The 22,436-nt window shown below is 33.0% G+C and overlaps 1 protein-coding gene across 1 annotated transcript in view; it reads right to left on the minus strand.

Moving 5' to 3' along the window:
- Positions 1-22,436, minus strand: part of LOC145685399 (serine protease 55-like) — a 233,772-nt gene that overhangs the window by 146,458 nt on the left and 64,878 nt on the right. The window contains exon 2 of the mRNA XM_081757793.1: positions 19,993-20,035. Within this exon, the coding sequence (XP_081613919.1) occupies positions 19,993-20,035 (43 nt within the window). The remainder of the gene's footprint in view (positions 1-19,992; positions 20,036-22,436) is intronic.

A 22,436-nucleotide genomic window follows, 5' to 3' on the forward strand; every position in this document is an offset into this window, starting at 1 on the left:
TTCCGGAATGTTAACGAAATCAGAAATTTCTAAATTCCGGAATTGGCTATCCGTAGTTTATACACAACCTATCAGAACACTAAGCTAGTAGCTGTCTACAAACAAACAAGTAATGCAAAGCATTTTGTATCCTGCAATACGTCATGTATTAAAATCCGACACCAGTTTCAGTATCTAACCAGAAATTGCATGTATCTAGTTACTGGAAGCTGAGGTATGAAGAATTGTATTGTGTCTTATCTTTTTGTGTCTTATACAACCCTGCAAACCACTGAATATCTAAACGGCTTTCGTAAAATCCAAGTTGTAGTACTCACAGTTACATCCATTTGTGTCTATATGATCGTGTTACTAAAGATTACTATATGACAGCGTTAGTAAGTCTTTCTCTGCTCTCCGGTAAAGTTGTGATACGATCTACTACAGAATAAAGAACCAATTATCAATTTAACCAAGTTGTTGTATTACTACACATCTGCTTCCGCCTCTGTCAACTCTGGTTGACTTCGTTGACGCGACATATTTGCTTTTTTATACCCCTTTCTTCGTTTACTGAACTAAACAGTAATTATTCTGAAATATACTACTGCGAATGCCTCGTAGATAAATATTTCTGATGCCAAAAGTTTCCGTTTTGTCCAAGGAATGTTCTTTTTCTTATTCCCAGCATGACCCTTTTATTACATTATATGAAGAGCATGTAGGTCTAAATACCTCATGTATTACATAGAATGTAGGTTTAACTCTTCCAGCAAAGAAGAAACATGTGATCATAGTATACAACCCACAGAAGTGATAGCTGGCAATACAGTGGTCCTAATCCCTAACGACACAGAAAGTGAGCAGTGCCCTCCCCTCTGGTCTAGTGGCTAGCACGTGCGACTTTGGTGTCTGGTGTCCCGGGTTCGATTCCCGGCGGGAGAGCATCTATGATTTTTAACTGTTCTTATGTTTCTGTATTCGTGTCTCTGTCGTTATAAGTTATTAGAAAAAGCAAGTTAAACGAGTGAAGCAAGTAAAATTAGCAATAAGTAAGTTACTGAAACACGTTCGGTGAGTCAGTTAAAAAAAAGTGGACAAAGCACTGACTTTTCACGCCTTCCATGCGAGTTCGAATCTATCTCGGCTTTTTTTTATCCATTTGAGAGAAAGTATTGTTTCTTTTCGCTAAAGCTAATCACTCTTTTCGTATTTTTCGCTGTCGTTCACAGTTAAAGTATCTGACTATTCTTATTCTTTCTACGAATGATGGATCTTCTCTTTGGCTTCACGTCAAACATGCACACGTAATGAAAAGACGCTGTCGATAATAATAATAATAATAATAATAATAATAATAATAATAAAAATAAAAAAAATAATAATAATAATATCAAATATTACTAGCTAACTAGTGTGTGTATTTCGACAATATAATTTTATATTATTATGTTAAAATAAATAAGGCTGGCTGGCGCCCCCCCTATTTTTTTCGATGCTCCTTATGGGTCCACAGTGTCCAACGTTGGTCCCATCTCACTATCACCTCCTGTTCTCTCGATATAAGTTTTCGACATTTTGCCTAAAGAGGACTCTGCCGTGGCTCCATGTCTAACCATGACAATGACTCTTCGTTCATTTTGCATTGAAATCGCTTATCTTTCTGATTACTGTGAGTGCATACTGTCCAACGTTGCTCCCATCACTCTACAATTTCCCGTTCTCTCGATATAAATTGCTAATATTTTGTTTGTAAGGGAGATATGATGTTACAATTATTACTTTGAAGAAGAATTGAGGAAGATATTGCCTTGCCACAAACAACACCTATTATTATTATTATTATTATTATTATTATTATTATTAATAATAATAATAATAAGAAGAAGAAGAAGAAGAAGAATATTTTACTTACCACTAACGTTGTCTACATTTATTTGCATTGCAATGTGGTACTAAAAAGCAAATCAAATAACACTACTCGCCATTCACGCTCCCGAACTCAAAATACATGATTTACAGTTCTCTCTGTTAGGGGAAAGCACATTTGTTATATTATTCTTTTAAATAACACGTTTCACAAGTTACTTCACTTTCAATGTGTAATTTCATATCATCACTAACAGTCATCTTGTTCCGATACAAATATAACTCTCCTGCAAAAAAAAAAAAAAAAAAAGAAAAAGCCTGACTGTAGTGAAAGGGCGTGAACCTTCTTTATGCAATTAATCGTGTCCAATATTTCAATAAGTCCCTGCACACAAATATCTCAGTAAAAGAGGAAAAGTTTTTCAAACTTTCTGAATACCTATTTATGGGCGAAATTTGGTTCCCTTGGAAGTTTTTAAGATTTTGAAGGGCCGTCATTTTGAACATTTTCATCTGATTATTCTGGTTAACGACCTCATCAAGATATTTCAACAATTAATGTTTGTGCCATGTTTCGTCTCAATCCGCTGGAAATTAGGGTGGTTATGGCATTCACAAATAGCGTTATATATATATATATATATATATACAGATAGATAGATAAATAGACACACAGAGGGAGAGAGAAAAGGTGTTTTGCTCCCTGCTCGCATCTGTGGTGCGTCAGAGCTAAACCGGGCCCCTTTGCAAAACGTATTGACCAGCCTAACCTAAACACAAACCTCTTAATACATAACCATGAGTATGTATTCGAACACTCCACTTCCATGTGTTTCTTTTTACTTTTTGCAGCTACATCGAAACGTTCAATTTTAATTCTTTACTAATTGCAAATGGCTTTTACATTCAAAATATGAGGAATTCTGGTGGCATTTGTTCGGATATTCTTCTCTTTCAAAATTAAAAAGAGAATAAAAGCAATACGCAAAGACAAAAAGTATTATCAGTTCTAAACATTACCAATCATAATTGCTACGAAAGACTAAATACGACCTCTTTTACCATCTCTCATGAGCTGTATGTATTATTAACAAATTTTTTTAAAAACGTCCTTGACGGGGATTCGTACTCGTGTTCTTTTCATTTGTAAGCCAGCATCTTAACCACTACATCAAGATCAAGCGTGGTGAACGCTTAGTTGTCGGCGTATTTGTTGTATTTGAGTTTTATGTTCCCACTTTGACAATTTTTAATCTTTTTTCTAAGTTTAACAGCTGTTTCTGGCTTTCTCTTTCGGTGTCATTCTTTATTTACACTATGCACTATTCGTATTCACAGCTTGTGCTTCTCTGCAATGTCTTATTCAGATTAAACTTTTCTTTTTGCCCCTCAGTAAACATTTGATTGATTTAATTCTCATACTCTCCTCGGATGGAGCGCAGGAATGCCAGACTCGAAGAATAGGTGTACATTTATTTTCCTGACAGATAATACATACATTGGTCCTGAGCTACGATACCAAATTTTTTGATTTGGGCAGTTTCCAAACTTTAAGTGTGGTGGTATACATACTGCTGCCAAAAGTTAGGGGATGGGCCGAGTTCCTCCTGCCAAAAGTGTGAGGGGTTCGTTCTAGGTACCCCTAGGTCATCGAACCTGGACCAAGAGCATTGACCTTTGGCCTATGACGTCACAAAAAATTTGCTGACTTGGCTACATGTAACGGGTCGCCTCTACTTGAAGAAGAGTAGTAAAAATAGTAAATAGTAAAATAGTAAAAATGTAAACCTTTGATATTTTGTGTGGATATATTATCAATTCTTGAAATTCAATCTCCTCTTAATAATACAAGAATGTATCTAATAGAAACATTTACGAGATTAAAGGAACACACTTTCATTCTTGTAGAGCACTTTAAAATATCTACCATTCGCTATTCTTTGCTGCATTCTAATTAATCGAGAATTGTAACTTAGTAAAAAGGTTAACAAAAATAAACTAAAACAAAAACAAATATCAATATGCATGACTGCTTCTGATAATATTTTATTTCAACTCTGTCCTTCTCCTGGGTAGTATGTGCGTGATTATTGCATGTCACCTCTAGATGGAAAACTGTGAGCAAAGATAATTTATAATTGACTGTGTAGGAACGAATTAAATGTAGGACTAATAGTTTGAAGTAGAGTTCATTTGAACTGAAAACCGTCGGATCACTAGACCAGCGTCTATAACACCTAGACTGTTTTTCATTACTGATGAAATCTCCGAACTCGATAATTGTGTACACGAAATTAAGGAAGAGTGGGAAAGAACGAAAGAAATGATTGAAGAGAATAAAAATAAAATGAACATAGATACGTTTCCCTTTCCAAATAAAAGTTAAATAGCCGGGTCTCTGCTAGGTCAAAAATTTGAAGAAATATTGTGGGGTACCAATAAATCATACTGTGTTCTTTAACCCCATTTTTGGGATGATAGTTACGGAGAAGATTGGCAAAAATAGTTTTAGGAACTTACTTGGTTAGTGAAGAAGAATGAGAAGTTAAACTTTCAGTTTGTTTTAATTCTCAGTGAAAAGTATTTGGTCATTCATTTCGTTAACAATAATTTAATCAAGTATTGCTGTGGATAAAAGTTTCTCCATGGATTGAGTTATACTGGCCACTATAACTATTATAATATTGTTAACTTATTTGTGGCCATACATTATACACAGGAGTGTCGTTAACTGGCGTAAACTTCGCATCAAAAACACTGAATCAGCAAACGCCGCGCACGTACCAATTGACACACATTTTTGATACATTTTTATCCCATAATCTTCCCTCTCTCTCCTTCCTTTTCTCCCCTACCAGCAGTGACCAAGATCAGAAAAAACATGAACTCAATTTTAATGTGATATTGTATTAATATCAATATGAGGAAAGAATAAAAGTGAGACTAAACAAGATTCATGTGTTGTTCTGGGAGAATTTTAAAGCATGCAGTTGAAAATTAAAAGAGATGGATGCTTGTTAGACAGAGGTACATAACTGAGACAAAGACAGAAAGTAGATAGAAGACGAAGAAGGACAAAAAGGAACACATATATAAAATATGGAATTTAAACTTGTAGAGAAATAACGTAAGGTTATAAATTTCCGTTTCGGGAAATCCAACAGCAATATTGAACTAAGAGTTGGATGCAATATTGTTTCAGAATTGCACGAATATATAGAAAATGCTTGAAAAATTCATGAAGTCACTTTCAAACTGAAGAACAAGTTGTGCGCGAAATTAAATACTCAATTTCCAGTGGAACGGTACAGTTCTGTATAGATCTATGATAATGTAAAAAGTGTAACACACATGCTTTTATGCAAGCGGTTCGGTTGCATATTCGGTAGTATGCATTGAACGTGCTGATTCGAAATATACTATCATAAACCCAGTAGTTCAGAAATTCCATTACAAGGTACTAATGCAAACTTAATGAAAGAGTGGAAGTTTTCTGCTAAATTTCTATCTTGAAAAATCCAATATTGAAAGTCTTAACTGTATCATAATAAAAGTTATAAATGTCCAAAAGTAAAATTGAATGTACCTTATAGAAGTAGCACACCCTGCATGTTTTATATTTCACACGTGAAAAAAAAGCATTGAATTATAGAATACTAAAATAAATTATAGGATGGAAGAGAATTTTGTGTAAAAGTAACACCAATACAATCTTAGATTGAAATAACCGAAAGCAAAGTTGTTTTCTAGTCATCTCTAAAGATTTCTCTGTTACGAACATCCCACTCTCAATTTCACTCACTGTGAATATAACGTTCAAATTCGGTTAGACAGAATGAACACGCAAGAGCTGAAACGGGTCATCGCCTTAAATGTGAGATGCGGGTTACGTTGTAGACCATCACTGGTAGTGGATTAGGACCCGTATTGAGCCGTAATTCGACTGAGATTTGATAACCTGGTGAACAAAAAGAGATATTACTTATTGACATAGTATTTCTTCCTGAAGTGACCAGGAAAGCGGATGTGATCTATAGAACATAAAACACACAAAGCAGAAATTTTAAGTTAATAAAATTTTTAAAACCCGGTCAGTCGGGTTATTAGAGTAAAGATTTTGATCTGAGCGCTTCTGTTTGTGCTAGGACTAGTCTTCCGCCCATCAAAAGTGGTTCGATTTTAGCTCTAGAACGCGCACAGAAAAGGAATGTAAGTGTTTATGTGTGTATTTGCATGAGAGAGAGAGAGAGGGAGGGAGGGAGGGAAAGAAAGAGAGAAATAGACAGAGACTGAAGCAGACAAACCGCTAGACAGCGAAGACAATAATGGCTAGAGATCCAGAAAAGGAGCGAAAGCTGTAAAGACATGTGAACAAAACGTTACGAAATACGGGAGGAGAGATGAAGGCGATTGTACAGATGAAAACTACTTATTATTACCGCAAAATTAAGAAGCACTCACTGTATATTCGGATTCTGGCTAGTTAAGCCTTTTAAGTTCCTCAAAAGTAGTCCCTCTTTGCAAACAGTATTTTATGCAAAAATGATACTATCTGGTGAGGCATCGAACCGCGATTTTTTATTTAGAAGTCCGTCACGATACCGATACTTCACAGGCTACTCTCCTTCGTATTTATTTAACAATTAGTATTGTGTTTTTTTTCTAAGAACAAGAACAAAAAAAATGGACGCTTTAAATCAATCCTGCGCTTTGAACTGTCCTTGCAATCTTCGTAAATGTTATTTGCCCTTCCCAATCAGCACTCATAAATCATGATATCATGATATATTTATTTGCTTCCACATTCTTAAGGATTGCCCATTAAAATATGAGAAATTGCGTTCCAATCTTTCACGATTGCGTTGGAAACAACAAAGTTTATTCTAAACACAATTTGGACCTTGTTTATTAGTTATACTACTGGGAACATAAGTACGTTACCCCACACTATCTTTCTACCTAAAATCATGAAGTAAACATAGCGATGTTCAGGGCTGATCGTTGAAACGAACCGTTTTCTTTGCGTAAGACGATTTACCCCAAAGTGAGCGCAAAAATTCATTTATTCCATGACCTATAGACAAATTAGTGCCCACTAATAAACAAAATAACGTATAATCCAGGAATAAGTACTGAAATAATAACATATTGTGCTGTGGTTTGGCCGTGCAAGTGAAAAGTACAATTTTAGTGATAATAATAATAATAATAATAATAATAATAATAATAATAATAATAATAATAATAATAATAATAATAATAATAATAATTTTACTTTCACTGCATATAGTTTACACTTCAACGAGGACCAATTATATTAACATGCTATTTTATTTGCAACGCGACGCATACAACGTCAATCTCGCAAACAGTTGTTTGAAGATTCTGTTTTTGTCACATTTTTTTATTTCGTTTTCAGAAAAAGCAAGCAAATGGTGTTTATCCATCATCAAGTCCATATGAGATGTGCAATTATCGATCCTACGTAGACATAAAAGTGGAGAGCAATATTATACATATTTTTTCGAATAACTTTGCGTAAAATGTGGCAAACAATATTTAGAAAAAAGATGCAATAATTCATGCACATATTAATCACTAGAAAGAAAGAGTTGTGATAAATATTACTAAAACATTATCGGGAACAGTCGTCCATATTAATATTTGTTTATGTTTTCGTTTATTCTTGTTTATTTTTTTTATAAAATCTAGTTCTCGATTAATTAGAATATCGCAAGTAATAGCGAATGATATATACAGTATGTTTCGGTGTTCTACAAGAGAAAACTAGTGCTCTCTTGATATCGTAAGTGCTTGAAATAGAGACATGCCTCTATTATTAAATAGAAATTTAAATTATCGAAATACATGTCAAAGGTATAAGTTTGTATTATATCTTATATTAGAAACATACGACATATTCTCTACTGATGTAATGGTTTTCACAAACTATACTATTACACACTGAATATATCATTTTAGCTTCCATAGGCTGTCCTTTAGTTTTAGCGATTGTATTTTTGAACACAGTGAAAACAAATAGTATAAGACGAAAATGTCCTATCGTTAGCTTTATTCTGTGAATGATAAATAATAATAATAATAATAACACTTTACGAAAAACAATGAATTCTTCAATGGTTTTGCGTATAAAAGAATTTTTTGCAAAACAAAGATTGGTGTGAAATCATCCCGCCCGGCGTGATATACATATCAATTTTGATGAAAGTTTCAGTAGAGATATTAAAACTAAAAACTAACAAAGACAATGCAAAACATCCTGAGATTTTATATAACATTGTATCATGTAAAGCAAAATAAGGCTTGGCCAACATTGCTTTTCCTTGGGATCTTTAAGGGCAAAACAAGTCACTTTGTTAAATTCTCGTCATGTCACTAGCTCTGCTTCCTTTTTACACATTCTTTGCTTCTTCACTTTTCGATCATCAGGCTGCTTACTACATGAACATCTTCACCTCTTTTCTGTTCACTAAATACATTATAAAATATTTTCTGTATCCTCGCCTTCTGAGTTGACGCTCTTTATTGTTTTTGTGTTTGCTTTAGATACATTGTCATTTAACATTAAAATAGAAATAATAAATTAAAACAATGTTGTATGGTTCAAGTTGGCTAAGTATTTAGTTCAAAAACAAATGGTTGAGTGTAGTATAAAAATGTTTCCCGTAGAACTTTTGAAAATTCACAGCTTAATTCAAAATCAAATATCATGTTTGAAATTTCTTCAAACATTGAAAAACTAAAAAAAATCAAATTTAAAGATCGTAATAATTGTGGAAAAATATCAGTGTACTTTAGTTATATATATGATATATATATATATATATATATATATATATATATATATATATATATATATATATATATATATATATATATATATATCCATATGATATTGTAATAAAATGACTTTAACGTTTCACCTTTTCATTGCAAACTTCGGATCTACAAAACAGAATTTGTTAAATGTCGATACTAAATTTAGTTAGTAAGTTTCACTATCAGAATTATAATACTAATAATCAAAATTAAAGAAGAGAAAGTGCTGAAGAAAATTGTGATTGCTACAACATTTTTAATAGCCTAGTCCTAAGATATACTAATATATGGTAACGTCTGCAAAGTTATTTGTTGACACACAGTGCTCAAAAAAAATTACTGCAACTCACAAATTGACTGGGAATAAAAATGTATATCTATATCTATCTATCTAACTACAGATATATATATATATATATATATATATATATATATATATATACTTGACACTATTTATTGTCAGATTAATGTGAAAAAATTTGTTATCGTAGTAAGAATATATCTAGAATGTTATTTTGGTAACACACCGGCTTAGTGGGCAAAGGGATCGTAGCGTAAGCATTTGGATATTTATAAAAAAAATCTTCTTTTCTGGAAGTGTCAATGAGTATCAAATTAATCACAAACGACACAGAATTTAGATTCCGATGCTCCTTGCATGATCCAGTGATTGATGTGGGACTACAGCCCCCTTCCACAAATCACGATGAATATCCTTAACAGGGATTTACCCGGAAAAGCTTTTTCTTCTGTTGGTCGATTAATATGAAATTTGGTGTTACTGTAATAATAAATAATATTGTATGTTCTCCGAATCTGTAATATTATTTTGGTAACAGGGGACAAAGGGCACGGTTGATAATTTTTTCTTTGGAATGCACACTGGCAAGGTATAAACATTCCAAAATTTATTTTGTTAGTGAAAATGAGCATGAAAGTAATTGCAAGGCGCACAGAATTGATGCTCGTATGCTATTTCCATGTACCAGTGACTGATAATACGCTAAAATACCCTTTCATAAGACAGTAGAAATTCATTACAAATGTCCTTACACAAGGACCTAGTACCAGAAGCTAAATATTTTTCATAATTAAAGTCAAATTTAGCATTATTGTCGAAAAATGTTTGTTCAGAAGAAAGCTAAGGCGACAATATGACAATCGTCATGTGTTGATCTGTTTTAGTGGCGTCAACTCAAAATATCATCAGTCTAATTGGAGATTCAATGAATAATGCGGAAAGCAGTTTTGTCTATATTTATGAAAAAAATGCTGTAAATTAGCAGTTTTAGGTAGAAAATACCATAATATTCCTATTGTTACCCCCTTTTTGTATAGTGGTACATGCGTTTCTAATTTTATTAATCCAACCCTCCAAATTTTGGAAGATAGGAAGCAAAAAATTCAAACTTTTCGTTATTGCCCATAAGCGTAAAAATAATTGGAAATGTCACCAAATTAATGCTTAGAAGCTACTTCCATGTACCAGTGGCCACTTTTGTGCTTCAATTTTCGCTTTCCGGCCCTAAAATCATTTAGAAAACCGCACCACTTTCTTTTATTATCTTCCATGCTCCTCTCTGGCCTATTCAGATGGGAGGCTAAGAGATGTGAGTTTAAGAAGCGTTGGAACACGTCCGAATCATATGTTCACGTTCCACTGTTAGCTGGTTTCAAGCAATGGCCACAAACGTTTGTTTATAAAACACCCTCTAATATATAACTTAACTTCTTGTTCATCTTCACTGACAATATTTTTAGACCTTTTCCTATCGCAATGCACAAACCATTTATAACTTACGTGTTGACAGTTCAATAGGATTTCGTGTCTGTAATCAACACCTGCGTTACATCGACTTCTTCGGAAATGCATGAATCTAGGGGATAGGCTGGCTTAATCGTTTGGGAATTCCTTGTTTTTCAACTATACTTCACCTTTGCATTCATACTGTGGTGTCCTTCGAACATGCAGCCTTTAACTCAGGATCAGCGTTAATATAATTGAATGGTACATTTCATCAGAAAAATCTGGAAGACCAAGAAGATCCCGTATAGTTAAAGAATTCGGACTAAAAGTGCGCGATGTGCAAATTCAACATTTGTGCAAACAGTTCCTCGAAAATTATTTTCACACTGTCCATCTTGCATTTAGAAAAATTGCAGCAAAATCTCCAAGTGTATCTACATAAGGTATCAAAAGATATGTGCTGTTATCTGTTAATAGTTCATCGCGGAAATCTCTTGCCTGTCGAAGCTTTAACTTAAATATTAACAAAACTACGCTACAAAGAATTATAAGAAACTTGATGATAAAACCATAAAGGTCCGAATTGTTTCTGAATTGTGTGCTAGTGATTATGGTGATCGAGTTTATTTCTGTAACTGATTTATTGGGAAGTTAAATGAAAACCCTATGTTCTTGTTACAAGTGATCTTTTTCGAAGAAGCAAAATTCTTCTTAAATGGTTCAGTGTCCTCATCACATGCAAGATATTGGTCATCGATGCAACCGAACGTGAGATGAGAAGTGTCAATGGACAAACGAGGAATAATGGTTTGGTGTGGTATAACTGCTACTGAGGTGATAGCACCTTTCTCTTTTGATGAAAATGTAACAACGTCATCATATCAAAAGCTACTAAGAAATAAAATATTGGGCGATCTTCATTGTTTAAATTTAGGTCAAAGTGATGAATTATGCTTCAAGCAAGATGGAGCGCCAGCGCATAGCTCAAATACGACTATACATCATTTGAGAGGGAAATTTAGGGAACGGCTTATTACAATGGAGTCCAGTGTCGAATGGCTACCAAGAAGTCCAGGTCGTGCACCATAGAATTTTTTTTCTAGTGGGGATTCCTAAAATAAGTTGTCTGCCAAAAATCATGTAACAACGTAGAGGACTTTAAACAGAGGATTGTCCAGAGTGTAGAGATGATCACTCCAGATATGTTGGAGAAGGTGTCCACAGTAGTTTTTTAAATCCCATTAATTTATGTCTTGCTCATTTAGGAGGGCATACTGAATAAAACTAAATTGATTTTAGTGTTTTACACTGAGAGTAATGATATCGTTAAACAGCCAGAAAGAGTTGTTTTCAACAAAGAATAATTTCCAGTAACTGATTCTTATCCCTCGGGAAGCATTTATTTCTAATACAAACGTGTGTCCATAGCATACGATTTCTTGACGTGTTTATGTCAGCAGTACATACCAGGATGTTGTTATGTGGAAAGTTGGACAATACGATTATTGTATAAGAAGTAACGAAAATACACGCTTTTTCTTTCTCCTAATAAAGCAAACAATATTGAAACTTAAGACTTACTTTCTAGACCTTTAATGTTTAAGATTTTCCTTTGAATAAGATTTTCTTTGTTCCTCCTACATTTTCGATCGTCATTTTGTGTTCTATTTCAAGCTGGTTCTGCCTAAGTGTGTAGAAAACACGTAGGTGATGTGTGTGTGTGATTTTCTGCTATAAAATAATCCTAATTGATGTTTAAAAATATAAAATGTTTTGATTATATTCCAGTGACACCATAATAAAAAAGGTATATGCATAGTCAGTTAGGTACACTGTCAGAAATTTTTCATTTACATTAATTTCTAGGTTTACTTTATTTTGTTTTAATTTCTTTTTGTTTTGCAATAATGACAACTTCCAAATTAATTATGACATATTTATCGTGAATTCTTGTAATTTTTGGAAAGGGATGTAGCTCCATATAAGTCACTGTGACATGCAAAAAGAATTGGAATATTTATTTTGTGACATTTGTGATTAATTTCACGCTCGTTGGCATTTTGAAAATAAAATTTGGAATTTATAAAGATCCACCATCTTACGTTTCACCCCTTCGCCATTAAAGGCGGTTACGGTGCGTTAACAAAATAATGTACCAGATTTCAAAAACTCGTACTTTCTCACTATGGTAGCGCCAAATTTCAGATTACTTGATTAAAAAAAATAACTTATTAAGGTATGTTCCTGTTAAGGATATTTATCGTGATTTGTGGAAGGAGGCTGTAGCCTAAAATCAATCACTTGCACATGCAGGGAACATCGGAATCATAATTCTGTGTCATTTGTAATTAATCGGATGCTCATTGACACTTCCGAAATAAAAGTTGGAATTTTTATAAAGAACCAAATGGTTATGCTACGCCCCTAGTGCCCCTTAAGCCGGTGTGTTACCAAAATAATATTCTAGATATCTTTTTACTACGATAACAAATTATTTCACATTAATTTGACAAGAAATAAAGTTTTGTCGGATGTCCCCGCTATATTTATGGTGAATTTTTCTATGTGATGTTTTGGAAGCTGGCTGTAGCCCCATATCAATCACTGGCATATTCAAACAACATCTGAATATTAATTCTGGGAAATTTATGATTAATCTGATTCTCATTGGCATTTTCAGAAGAAAATTTGTAATTTTTATAAACATCCACCATTTTATGTTTAACATTCCATGTTAAAAAACACATCTTTTTTACCAGAATATCGCAAAATTTAGCATTAATTAATGCAAAAAAATACAATTTTCCGGTGTGTCCCTTCTAAGGATATGTATTGTGAATTTTTAATATGATTTTTGAAGCCGGGCTGTAGCTCCATATCAATCACTGCCACATGCGAGGATCATCGGAATACTAATTCTGTGACATTTGAGATTAATCTGATGCCTACTAGATTACGCAAAATAAGATTTGTGATTTTGCTAATATTCCACTCACCACCTTTCTACGCTCCTTGCCCCCCAATGGGGGAGCCTTACCCAAAATTATGTTTGGGAATACTGCACTAGCATTGCGGATGAGTGTTATTAATTTTGTAAGAATTAATACTCATTTGCTCCAAAATATTTAGCAATAATTATTGCGGAAATGTTCTTCCAAAATTTTACATTGAATCGCATTTAAGGAAAATGAACTTTTGTGCTTACACCCCAAAAACAGCGGCTAAACAGTGATTTTCTCTTATGTTCATTAAAAATTTGAAGAATTCAAACACATCTCAATAGGAATGTCAAATTGCACATTAATACTGTGAAAACTTCCTCGTCTTTCATTGCTGTAGAAAATTACACGAATTATGGAACAGTATATATATATATATATATATATATATATATATATATATATATATATATATATATATATATATATATATATATACACCAATGCATATGATAACAGTATTTTTAAAAATCATTAAAAATAAAGTGGTGAATCAACCTTCATTGATACCAGGTAAGTTGATATACATTGACCATTTTCTTAAAGAATTTATTATGGTACTTAAAACTTGCATAACGTAGACAGGCGATACTAAATTTAGTTAGTAAGTTTCACTATCAGAATTATAATACTAATAATCAAAATTAAAGAAGAGAAAGTGCTGAGGAAAATTGTGATTGCTACATTTTTAATAGCCTAGTCCTATCATATACTAATATATGGTAACGTCTGCAAAGTTATTTGTTGACACACAGTGCTAAAAAAATTATTGCAACTCACAAATTGACTGGGAATAAAAATGTATATCTATATCTATCTATCTAACTACAGATATATATATATATATATATATATATATATATATATATATATATATATATATATATATATATATATATATATATATATATATATACTTGACACTATTTATTGTCAGATTAATGTGAAATAATTTGTTATCGTAGTAAAAATATATCTAGAATGTTATTTTAGTAACACACCGGCCTAGTGGGCACAGGGAGCGTAGCGTAAGCATTTGGATATTTATAAAAAAATCTTCTTTACTGGAAGTGTCAATGAGTATCAAATTAATCACAAACGACACAGAATTTAGATTCCGATGCTCCTTGCATGATCCAGTGATTGATGTGGGACTACAGCCCCCTTCCACAAATCACGATGAATATCCTTAACAGGGATTTACCCGGAAAAGCTTTTTCTTCTGTTGGTCGATTAATATGAAATTTGGTGTTATTGTAATAATAAATAATATTGTATGTTCTCCGAATCTGTAACATTATTTTGGTAACAGGGGACAAAGGGCACGGTTGATAATTTTTTCTTTGGAATGCACACTGGCAAGGTATAAACATTCCAAAATTTATTTTGTTAGTGAAAATGAGCATGAAAGTAATTGCAAGGCGCACAGAATTGATGCTCGTATGCTATTTCCATGTACCAGTGACTGATAATACGCTAAAATACCCTTTCATAAGACAGTAGAAATTCATTACAAATGTCCTTACACAAGGACCTACTAACAGAAGCTAAATATTTCATAATTAAAGTCAAATTTAGCATTATTGTCGATTTCAAGCAATGGCAACAAACGTTTGTTTATAAAACACCCTCTAATATATAACTTAACTTCTTGTTCATCTTCACTGACAATATTTTTAGACCTTTTCCTATCGCAATGCACAAACCATTTATAACTTACGTGTTGACAGTTCAATAGGATTTCGTGTCTGTAATCAACACCTGCGTTACATCGACTTCTTCGGAAATGCATGAATCTAGGGGATAGGCTGGCTTAATCGTTTGGGAATTTCTTGTTTTTCAACTATACTTCAACATTCCATTCATATTGTGGTGTCCTTCGAACATGCAGCCTTTAACTCAGGATCAGCGTTAATATAATTGAATGGTACATTTCATCAGAAAAATCTGGAAGACCAAGAAGATCCCGTATTGTTAAAGAATTCGGAATAAAAGTGCGCGATGTGCAAATTCACCATTTGTGCAAACAGTTCCTCGAAAATTGTTTTCACACTGTCCATCTCGCATCTAGAAAAATTGCAGCAAAATCTCCAAGTGTATCTACATAAGGTATCAAAAGATATGTGCTGTTATCTGTTAATAGTTCATCGCGGAAATCCCTTGCCTGTCGAAGCTTTAACTTAAATATTAACAAAACTACGCTGCAAGGAATTATAAGAAACTTGATGATAAAACCATAAAGGTCCGAATTGTTTCTGAATTGTGTGCTAGTGATTATGGTGATCGACTTTATTTCTGTAACTGATTTATTGGGAAGTTAAATGAAAACCCTATGTTCTTGTTACAAGTGATCTTTTTCGAAGAAGCAAAATTCTTCTTAAATGGTTCAGTGTCCTCATCACATGCAAGATATTGGTCATCGATGCAACCGAACGTGAGATGAGAAGTGTCAATGGACAAACGAGGAATAATGGTTTGGTGTGGTATAACTGCTACTGAGGTGATAGCACCTTTCTCTTTTGATGAAAATGTAACAACGTCATCATATCAAAAGCTGCTAAGAAATAAAATATTGGGCGATCTTCATTGTTTAAATTTAGGTCAAAGTGATGAATTATGCTTCAAGCAAGATGGAGCGCCAGCGCATAGCTCAAATACGACTATACATCATTTGAGAGGGAAATTTAGGGAACGGCTTATTACAATGGAGTCCAGTGTCGAATGGCTACCAAGGAGTCCAGGTCGTACACCATGGGATTTTTTTTTTTTTTTGTGGGGATTCCTAAAATAAGTTGTCTGCCAAAAATCATGTAACAAAGTAGAGGACTTTAAACAGAGCATTGTCTAGAGTGTACAGATGATCACTCCAGAAATGTTGGAGAAGGTGTCCACAGTAGTTTTTGTAAATCCCATTAATTTATGTCTCGCTCATTCAGGAGGGCATACTGAACAAAACTAAGTTGATTTTATGTGTTTTACACTGAGAGTAATGATATCATTAAACAGTTAATGATAAAGAGCCAGAAAGAGTTGTTTTCAACAAAGAATAATTTCCAGTAACTAATTCTTATCCCTCGGGAAGCATTTATTTCTAATACAAACGTGTGTCCATAGCATACGATTTCTTGACGTATTTATGTCAGCAGTACATACGAGGATGTTGTGATGTGGAAAGTTGGACAATACGGTTATTGTGTAAGAAGTAACGAAAATACACACTTTTTCTTTCTCCTAATAAAGCAAACAATATTGAAACTTAGAACTTACTTTCTAGACCTTTAATGCTTAAGATTTTCCTTTTGAATAAGATTTTCTTTGTTCCTCCTACACTTTCGATCGTCATTTTGTGTTCCATTTCAAGCTGGTTCTGCCTAAGCGTGTAGAAAACACGTAGGTGATTTGTGTGTGTGATTTTCTGCTATGAAATAATCCTAATTGATGTTTAAAAATATAAAATGTTTTGATTATATTCCAGTGACACCATAATAAAAAAGGTATATGCATAGTCAGTTAGGTACACTGTCAGAAATTTTTCATTTACATTAATTTCTAGGTTTACTTTATTTTGTTTCAATTTCTTTTCGTTTTGCAATAATGACAACTTCCAAATTAATTATGACATATTTATCGTGAATTCTTGTAATTTTTGGAAAGGGATGTAGCTCCATATAAGTCACTGTGACATGCAAAAAGAATTGGAATATTTATTTTGTGACATTTGTGATTAATTTCACGCTCGTTGGCATTTTGAAAATAAAATTTGGAATTTATAAAGATCCACCATCTTACGTTTCACCCCTTCGCCATTAAAGGCGGTTACGGTGCGTTAACAAAATAATGTACCAGATTTCAAAAACTCGTACTTTCTCACTATGGTAGCGCCAAATTTCACATTACTTGATTAAAAAAAAATAACTTATTAAGGTATGTTCCTGTTAAGGATATTTATCGTGATTTGTGGAAGGAGGCTGTAGCCCCACATCAATCACTTGCACATGCAATGAGCATTGGAATCATAATTCTGTGTCATTTGTGATTAATCGGATGCTCATTGACACTTCCAGAATAAAAGTTGGAATTTTATAAAGAACCAAATGCTAATGCTACGCCCCTAGTGCCCCTTAAGCCGGTGTGTTACCAAAATAATATTCTAGATATCTTTTTACTACGATAACAAATTGTATCACATTAATTTGACAAGAAATAATGTTTTGTCGGATGTCCCTGCTATATTTGTGGCGAATTTTCCTATGTGATCTTTTGGAAGGTGGCTGTAGCCCCATATCAATCACTGGCATATTCAAACAACATCTGAATATTAATTCTGGGAAATTTATGATTAATCTGATTCTCATTGGCATTTTCAGAAGAAAATTTGAAATTTTTATAAACATCTACCATCTTATGTTTAACATTCTATGTTAAAAAAACACATCTTTTTTTACCAGAATATCGCAAAATTTAGCATTAATTAATGCAAAAAAAATTCCTGTGTGTCCCTTTTAAGGATATGTATTGTGAATTTTTAATATGATTTTTGAAGCCGGGCTATAGCTATATATCAATCACTGCCACATGCCAGGACCATCGGAATACTAATTCTGTGACATTTGTGATTAACCTGATGCCTACTAGATTACGCAAAATAAGATTTGTGATTTTGCTAATATTCCACTCACCACCTTTCTACGCTCCTTGCCCCCCAATGGGGGAGCCTTACCCAAAATTATGTTGGGATTACTGCACTAGCATTGGGGATGAGTGTTATTAATTTTGTAAGAATTAATACTCATTTGATCCAAATATTTAGCAATAATTGTTGCGGAAATCTGTTTCCAAAATTTAACATTGAATCGCATTTAAGGAAAATGAACTTTTGTGCTTACACCCCAAAAACAGCGGCTAAACAGTGATTTTATCTTATGTTCATTAACAATTTGAAGAATTCAAACACATCTCAATAGGAATGTCAAATTGCACATTAATACTGTGAAAACTTCGTCGTCTTTCACTGCTGTAGAAAATTACACGAACTATGGAACAGTATATATATATATATATATATATATATATACCAATGCATATGATAATAGTACTTTTAAAAATCATTAAAAATAAAGTGGTGAATCAACCTTCGTTGATACCAGGTAACTTGATATACATTGACCATTTTTCAAAGAGTTTATTATTGTACTTAAAACTTGCATAACGTAGACAGATTTAATATTTTGGTACAGATTAAGTCAAAACATGACAGCAAAATAGTGTTTATGTTTTATCAAATTTATCTCTTCATGCTTTAAATACATTTATTCTATTAGAACTCTGCCATCTCGCTATACATTTTGAACAAGAATAGTTGTTTCATAATACACAGGAAAGTGCAAGGGCTGAGAGGGCAAAGGCAACCAAGTGTCATAATGTAAAGGCACGGCTTTAACAATACTTAAGACAAATGATCATAATATGTAGGGTACTTAAGATGTGTAGAGTGTTTCTGTTATTTAGGGACATAATGGAGTTGATTCTTAGTGTATCTTACTACAGTTATTACAAATTGGCTGGTTGTGTCAATGAGTTCCTTTAATGTTATTCTTTCTTTGTAAAGCAATATATTTTACCCCAATATTTGCAATTACAATCCGGACAGTTCTGAACTCACATTGTAAATATTTTTAGTTATTAAATGATCAATCACAGCGTATTTTTCTTTTGTTGAGCGCGGAGTCGAGTATCAGCTCAAAAAGAAATGAGAATGAGTTCAACTATTTCGTTTTGAAAAGCTGAGTTTTGAATGAGCGTTAACTCATTTCTTGCAGTCTGAGTTTAGCTGAGCTAAGCTCGTTTCAAAATTGAGCGTTTACAAACTCTATATCAATTGGTTCTTGCATTTAGAATATATAAATTATGCCTTTATAAATATAAGCAAAAAGAATGTATTAAAAGCACTATACTACAAGAAAAAGAGAATAAATCTAAGATAACTAGATGTACTTTATTTTATAGTATGTATAATTTATTGTATAGGAAGGGTTTTAGAGAAAGCACATGTGACCTGTATGTGCATATTTGTAGCGGTATAAGGTATTATGAATGTTTTTTTTAATTCGTATACCATTACACTTTTCCATAATAATGCAGCCTTTGAAAACAAAGTGGATCAGCAGACACATACATTAATGAACAACGTTTGGAAATATCAATTGATTTTAGAATCGCTATGCTGAAATTATTGAAATATGAAAACGATCAATAAATGTCATGTGCGGATGAAAAGTTACATTAATGTGATGTTAAATTCAAAGTAATTTTACCTTGCTTGTACGTATATTTAGAAATCTCTATCTGTTTCTTTTTAATACAGTGCACTTCTGTTTTTCCAGTCAAGAAATATAAACCCCAAAATATACATATAACGGAAGATTTTATTATAGGAAACAGAGAAATAAATCACTTATTTTATTTTCTGTTTTATTCCACAACATGTCTCGTGATCGTCTTTAGTATTTATTAATGTTGTTCTAATTTAACATATATACAAAACATGTATGTACGAACCGTTTACTTCCCTTGCATGCACGTCTTTGTAATTTCCTGGAAACTGAAATAAAAAGAAAATCGAAGTTTACTTTTAACAGTAGTTATTCGATGTCGCGCTTAGATAATTTAAACTAATTTTTTTGAAGTTGGATTGGATGAAATACAATAATAACGAAGTTAAATCGTATATACAAATTTAATTAAAGGTGAGATAGGGATAAGTCACTGGTCATCATACAGATGGCCAGTTTGGAATTAATGTCCTACAAAAACAAAGTTTCAAAAAAGTTTCTTTTCCATAATATTTTAAATGATAAATCAAGTAAAAATGTTTTCCGTTTAACTCATTGAAGCACGGTAGTACTGGTATTATATCATCTTTGATAAACCACCGTCCTTCAAAAAGTTGAGACTTCCCAGTCAGTACCAGTAGTTCATGATAGGAGGCCTTTTAGGCCAAACAGTGTCCGCAGTGCGCCCGATGAATTCCCTGACGTGATTTTTTGTTTCATCTTTTTATCTATTCTGCATATATCTATAAACGAAAGTCACTATTTTTTTGTGACTTACTACCTCTTGAATCACTTAATCGATCACAATCAAATTTTCAACATAGATGAGGTTCGGGCCTGGAACGTTTTTTATAAATATAAATTTACATTGACGGTAGAACGTAGGGAAGGGGGACTTGGGGAGATGTTACAAATGGCCGTCATTAGTGTTGCTGAGATGAACAGTGACACTTTTGATAAAGTTTAAATCGAAACTAAACCCAGCAACTTTGTTAGGGGAGCGAAGATGATATATAAAAATGATCCAAACGACCGCTATTAGTGTCGAATCCGTAGCTTTTGGGAGTCGCTAAGTCAAACAGTGACACTTCCAATGCCGTTTAAACCCGAATTCAGCCCTTTATGTCCGAAACGAAACGTAATTTCTAGTGCGATGAACGGGTATTCTGCTTGCTCCTGACACACACACATCCTATATTTGTTATCACTAGGAGACGGCATGCAACACTGTAAATAATATTGTGTCTAACAGTAACAAAAAAATTAACTGCACAAGTAGAATAAAAATATGTAAAATCCCATCAGTAAACGGGTGCAGACAGCCAATTGTATTACTATAACATAAACAAGAATATAAACAACCAGTTAATTTATAATTAATCTAACACAGTACTTATTGTACTCTTCATAATAAACAGCTTCATACTGTACAAATTTTAGGTTAAAACAAATAGAGTTTTAAAACTTTAAGAACTTATTTCCAGAATGTTTTAGTTACCCGCAAATACGTTTACACCTCCGCTGAATTCATTTGATAATAATTTGGGAATAAACTGACATTTATGCTGTACAGAGAATCAAATGTTTTGCATGACAAAGAAAATTAAATTACAATTTGTTGATGTATTTTTCTTCGAGGCTATTGACAACAGTACGTATGCGATGTATTACATCAATGCTTAATGATAGCAATGACAAAACAATTGGTCGCAAATGAGAGAGTCGTGTTTTACACCATTCATGAAGAAGATGGTTTCTAATGTTAAATACCATAGCATAGTGGTATAGTATATTCAAAATATGTCATCACGTACTCTTGCAACCGTATGTAACACATTTTAATACTTTTATTAGAAATAAAGATCAGAATTTTTAAAGATGATTTGTCTGTGATTAAAATCGAGTTTAAATAAGAACGCAGGGCTTTTTTGAAAGAACCGGGAAAAAACTTTAAGTTAGAAGAACATTGCAACTTACTTTTAACCTATATGTAACGTGTGCTTTAGGTTACATTCAATCCTTCAAGTCAGTTGTAAAGTGATATTACAAATGTCCCATAAGGAAATATGTTGTCATTTTTACGTAAAAACAAACAACATAAATATAACACTTTGCTCCGAAGTTAGAAAATAACCTCCTGTGTGAAAACAGTTAGCAGAATTAATTCTTTGGCTCCGGAGGCCATGAGTACTACACGCTCACGTACATTAGAGAGAGTCATATGAGTATGTCTATCCTCGGAAATAAAAGTTGTGAATTTATTATATTCTGAAGCATTGATACGCTTCACCGCATATACGTTCATATTTTATCAAATGCTTTTACTTCTTAACTACACTGGTGAAAACATTTATAGTAAGGTAGGATCTGGCCGATCTTAATTGTCTCTTTTGCGAATTGTGTTGTTTTCTTCTGTAAGTTAGTGTTTTTCCAGTATTAAAAAGTCACATACACACACACACACACACACACACACGCATATATATATATATATATATATATATATATACAGGGTGTAAAGAGAGGTTGTTTACAACGCTTGGGAGGTGATTCTACAGATGAAAACATGTAAAATGTCTATATAACACAATGTCCATCTCGGCCTCCTAACCGAGTTACGGACATCCAAAGGGAAAAAATGAACTTTGAAGGCTAATTCTGACAAACCGA

Source organism: Thermobia domestica, chromosome 5 (genome assembly GCF_964235325.1).
Source record: "Thermobia domestica chromosome 5, izTheDome1.hap1.1, whole genome shotgun sequence".
Taxonomy (NCBI): domain Eukaryota; kingdom Metazoa; phylum Arthropoda; class Insecta; order Zygentoma; family Lepismatidae; genus Thermobia; species Thermobia domestica.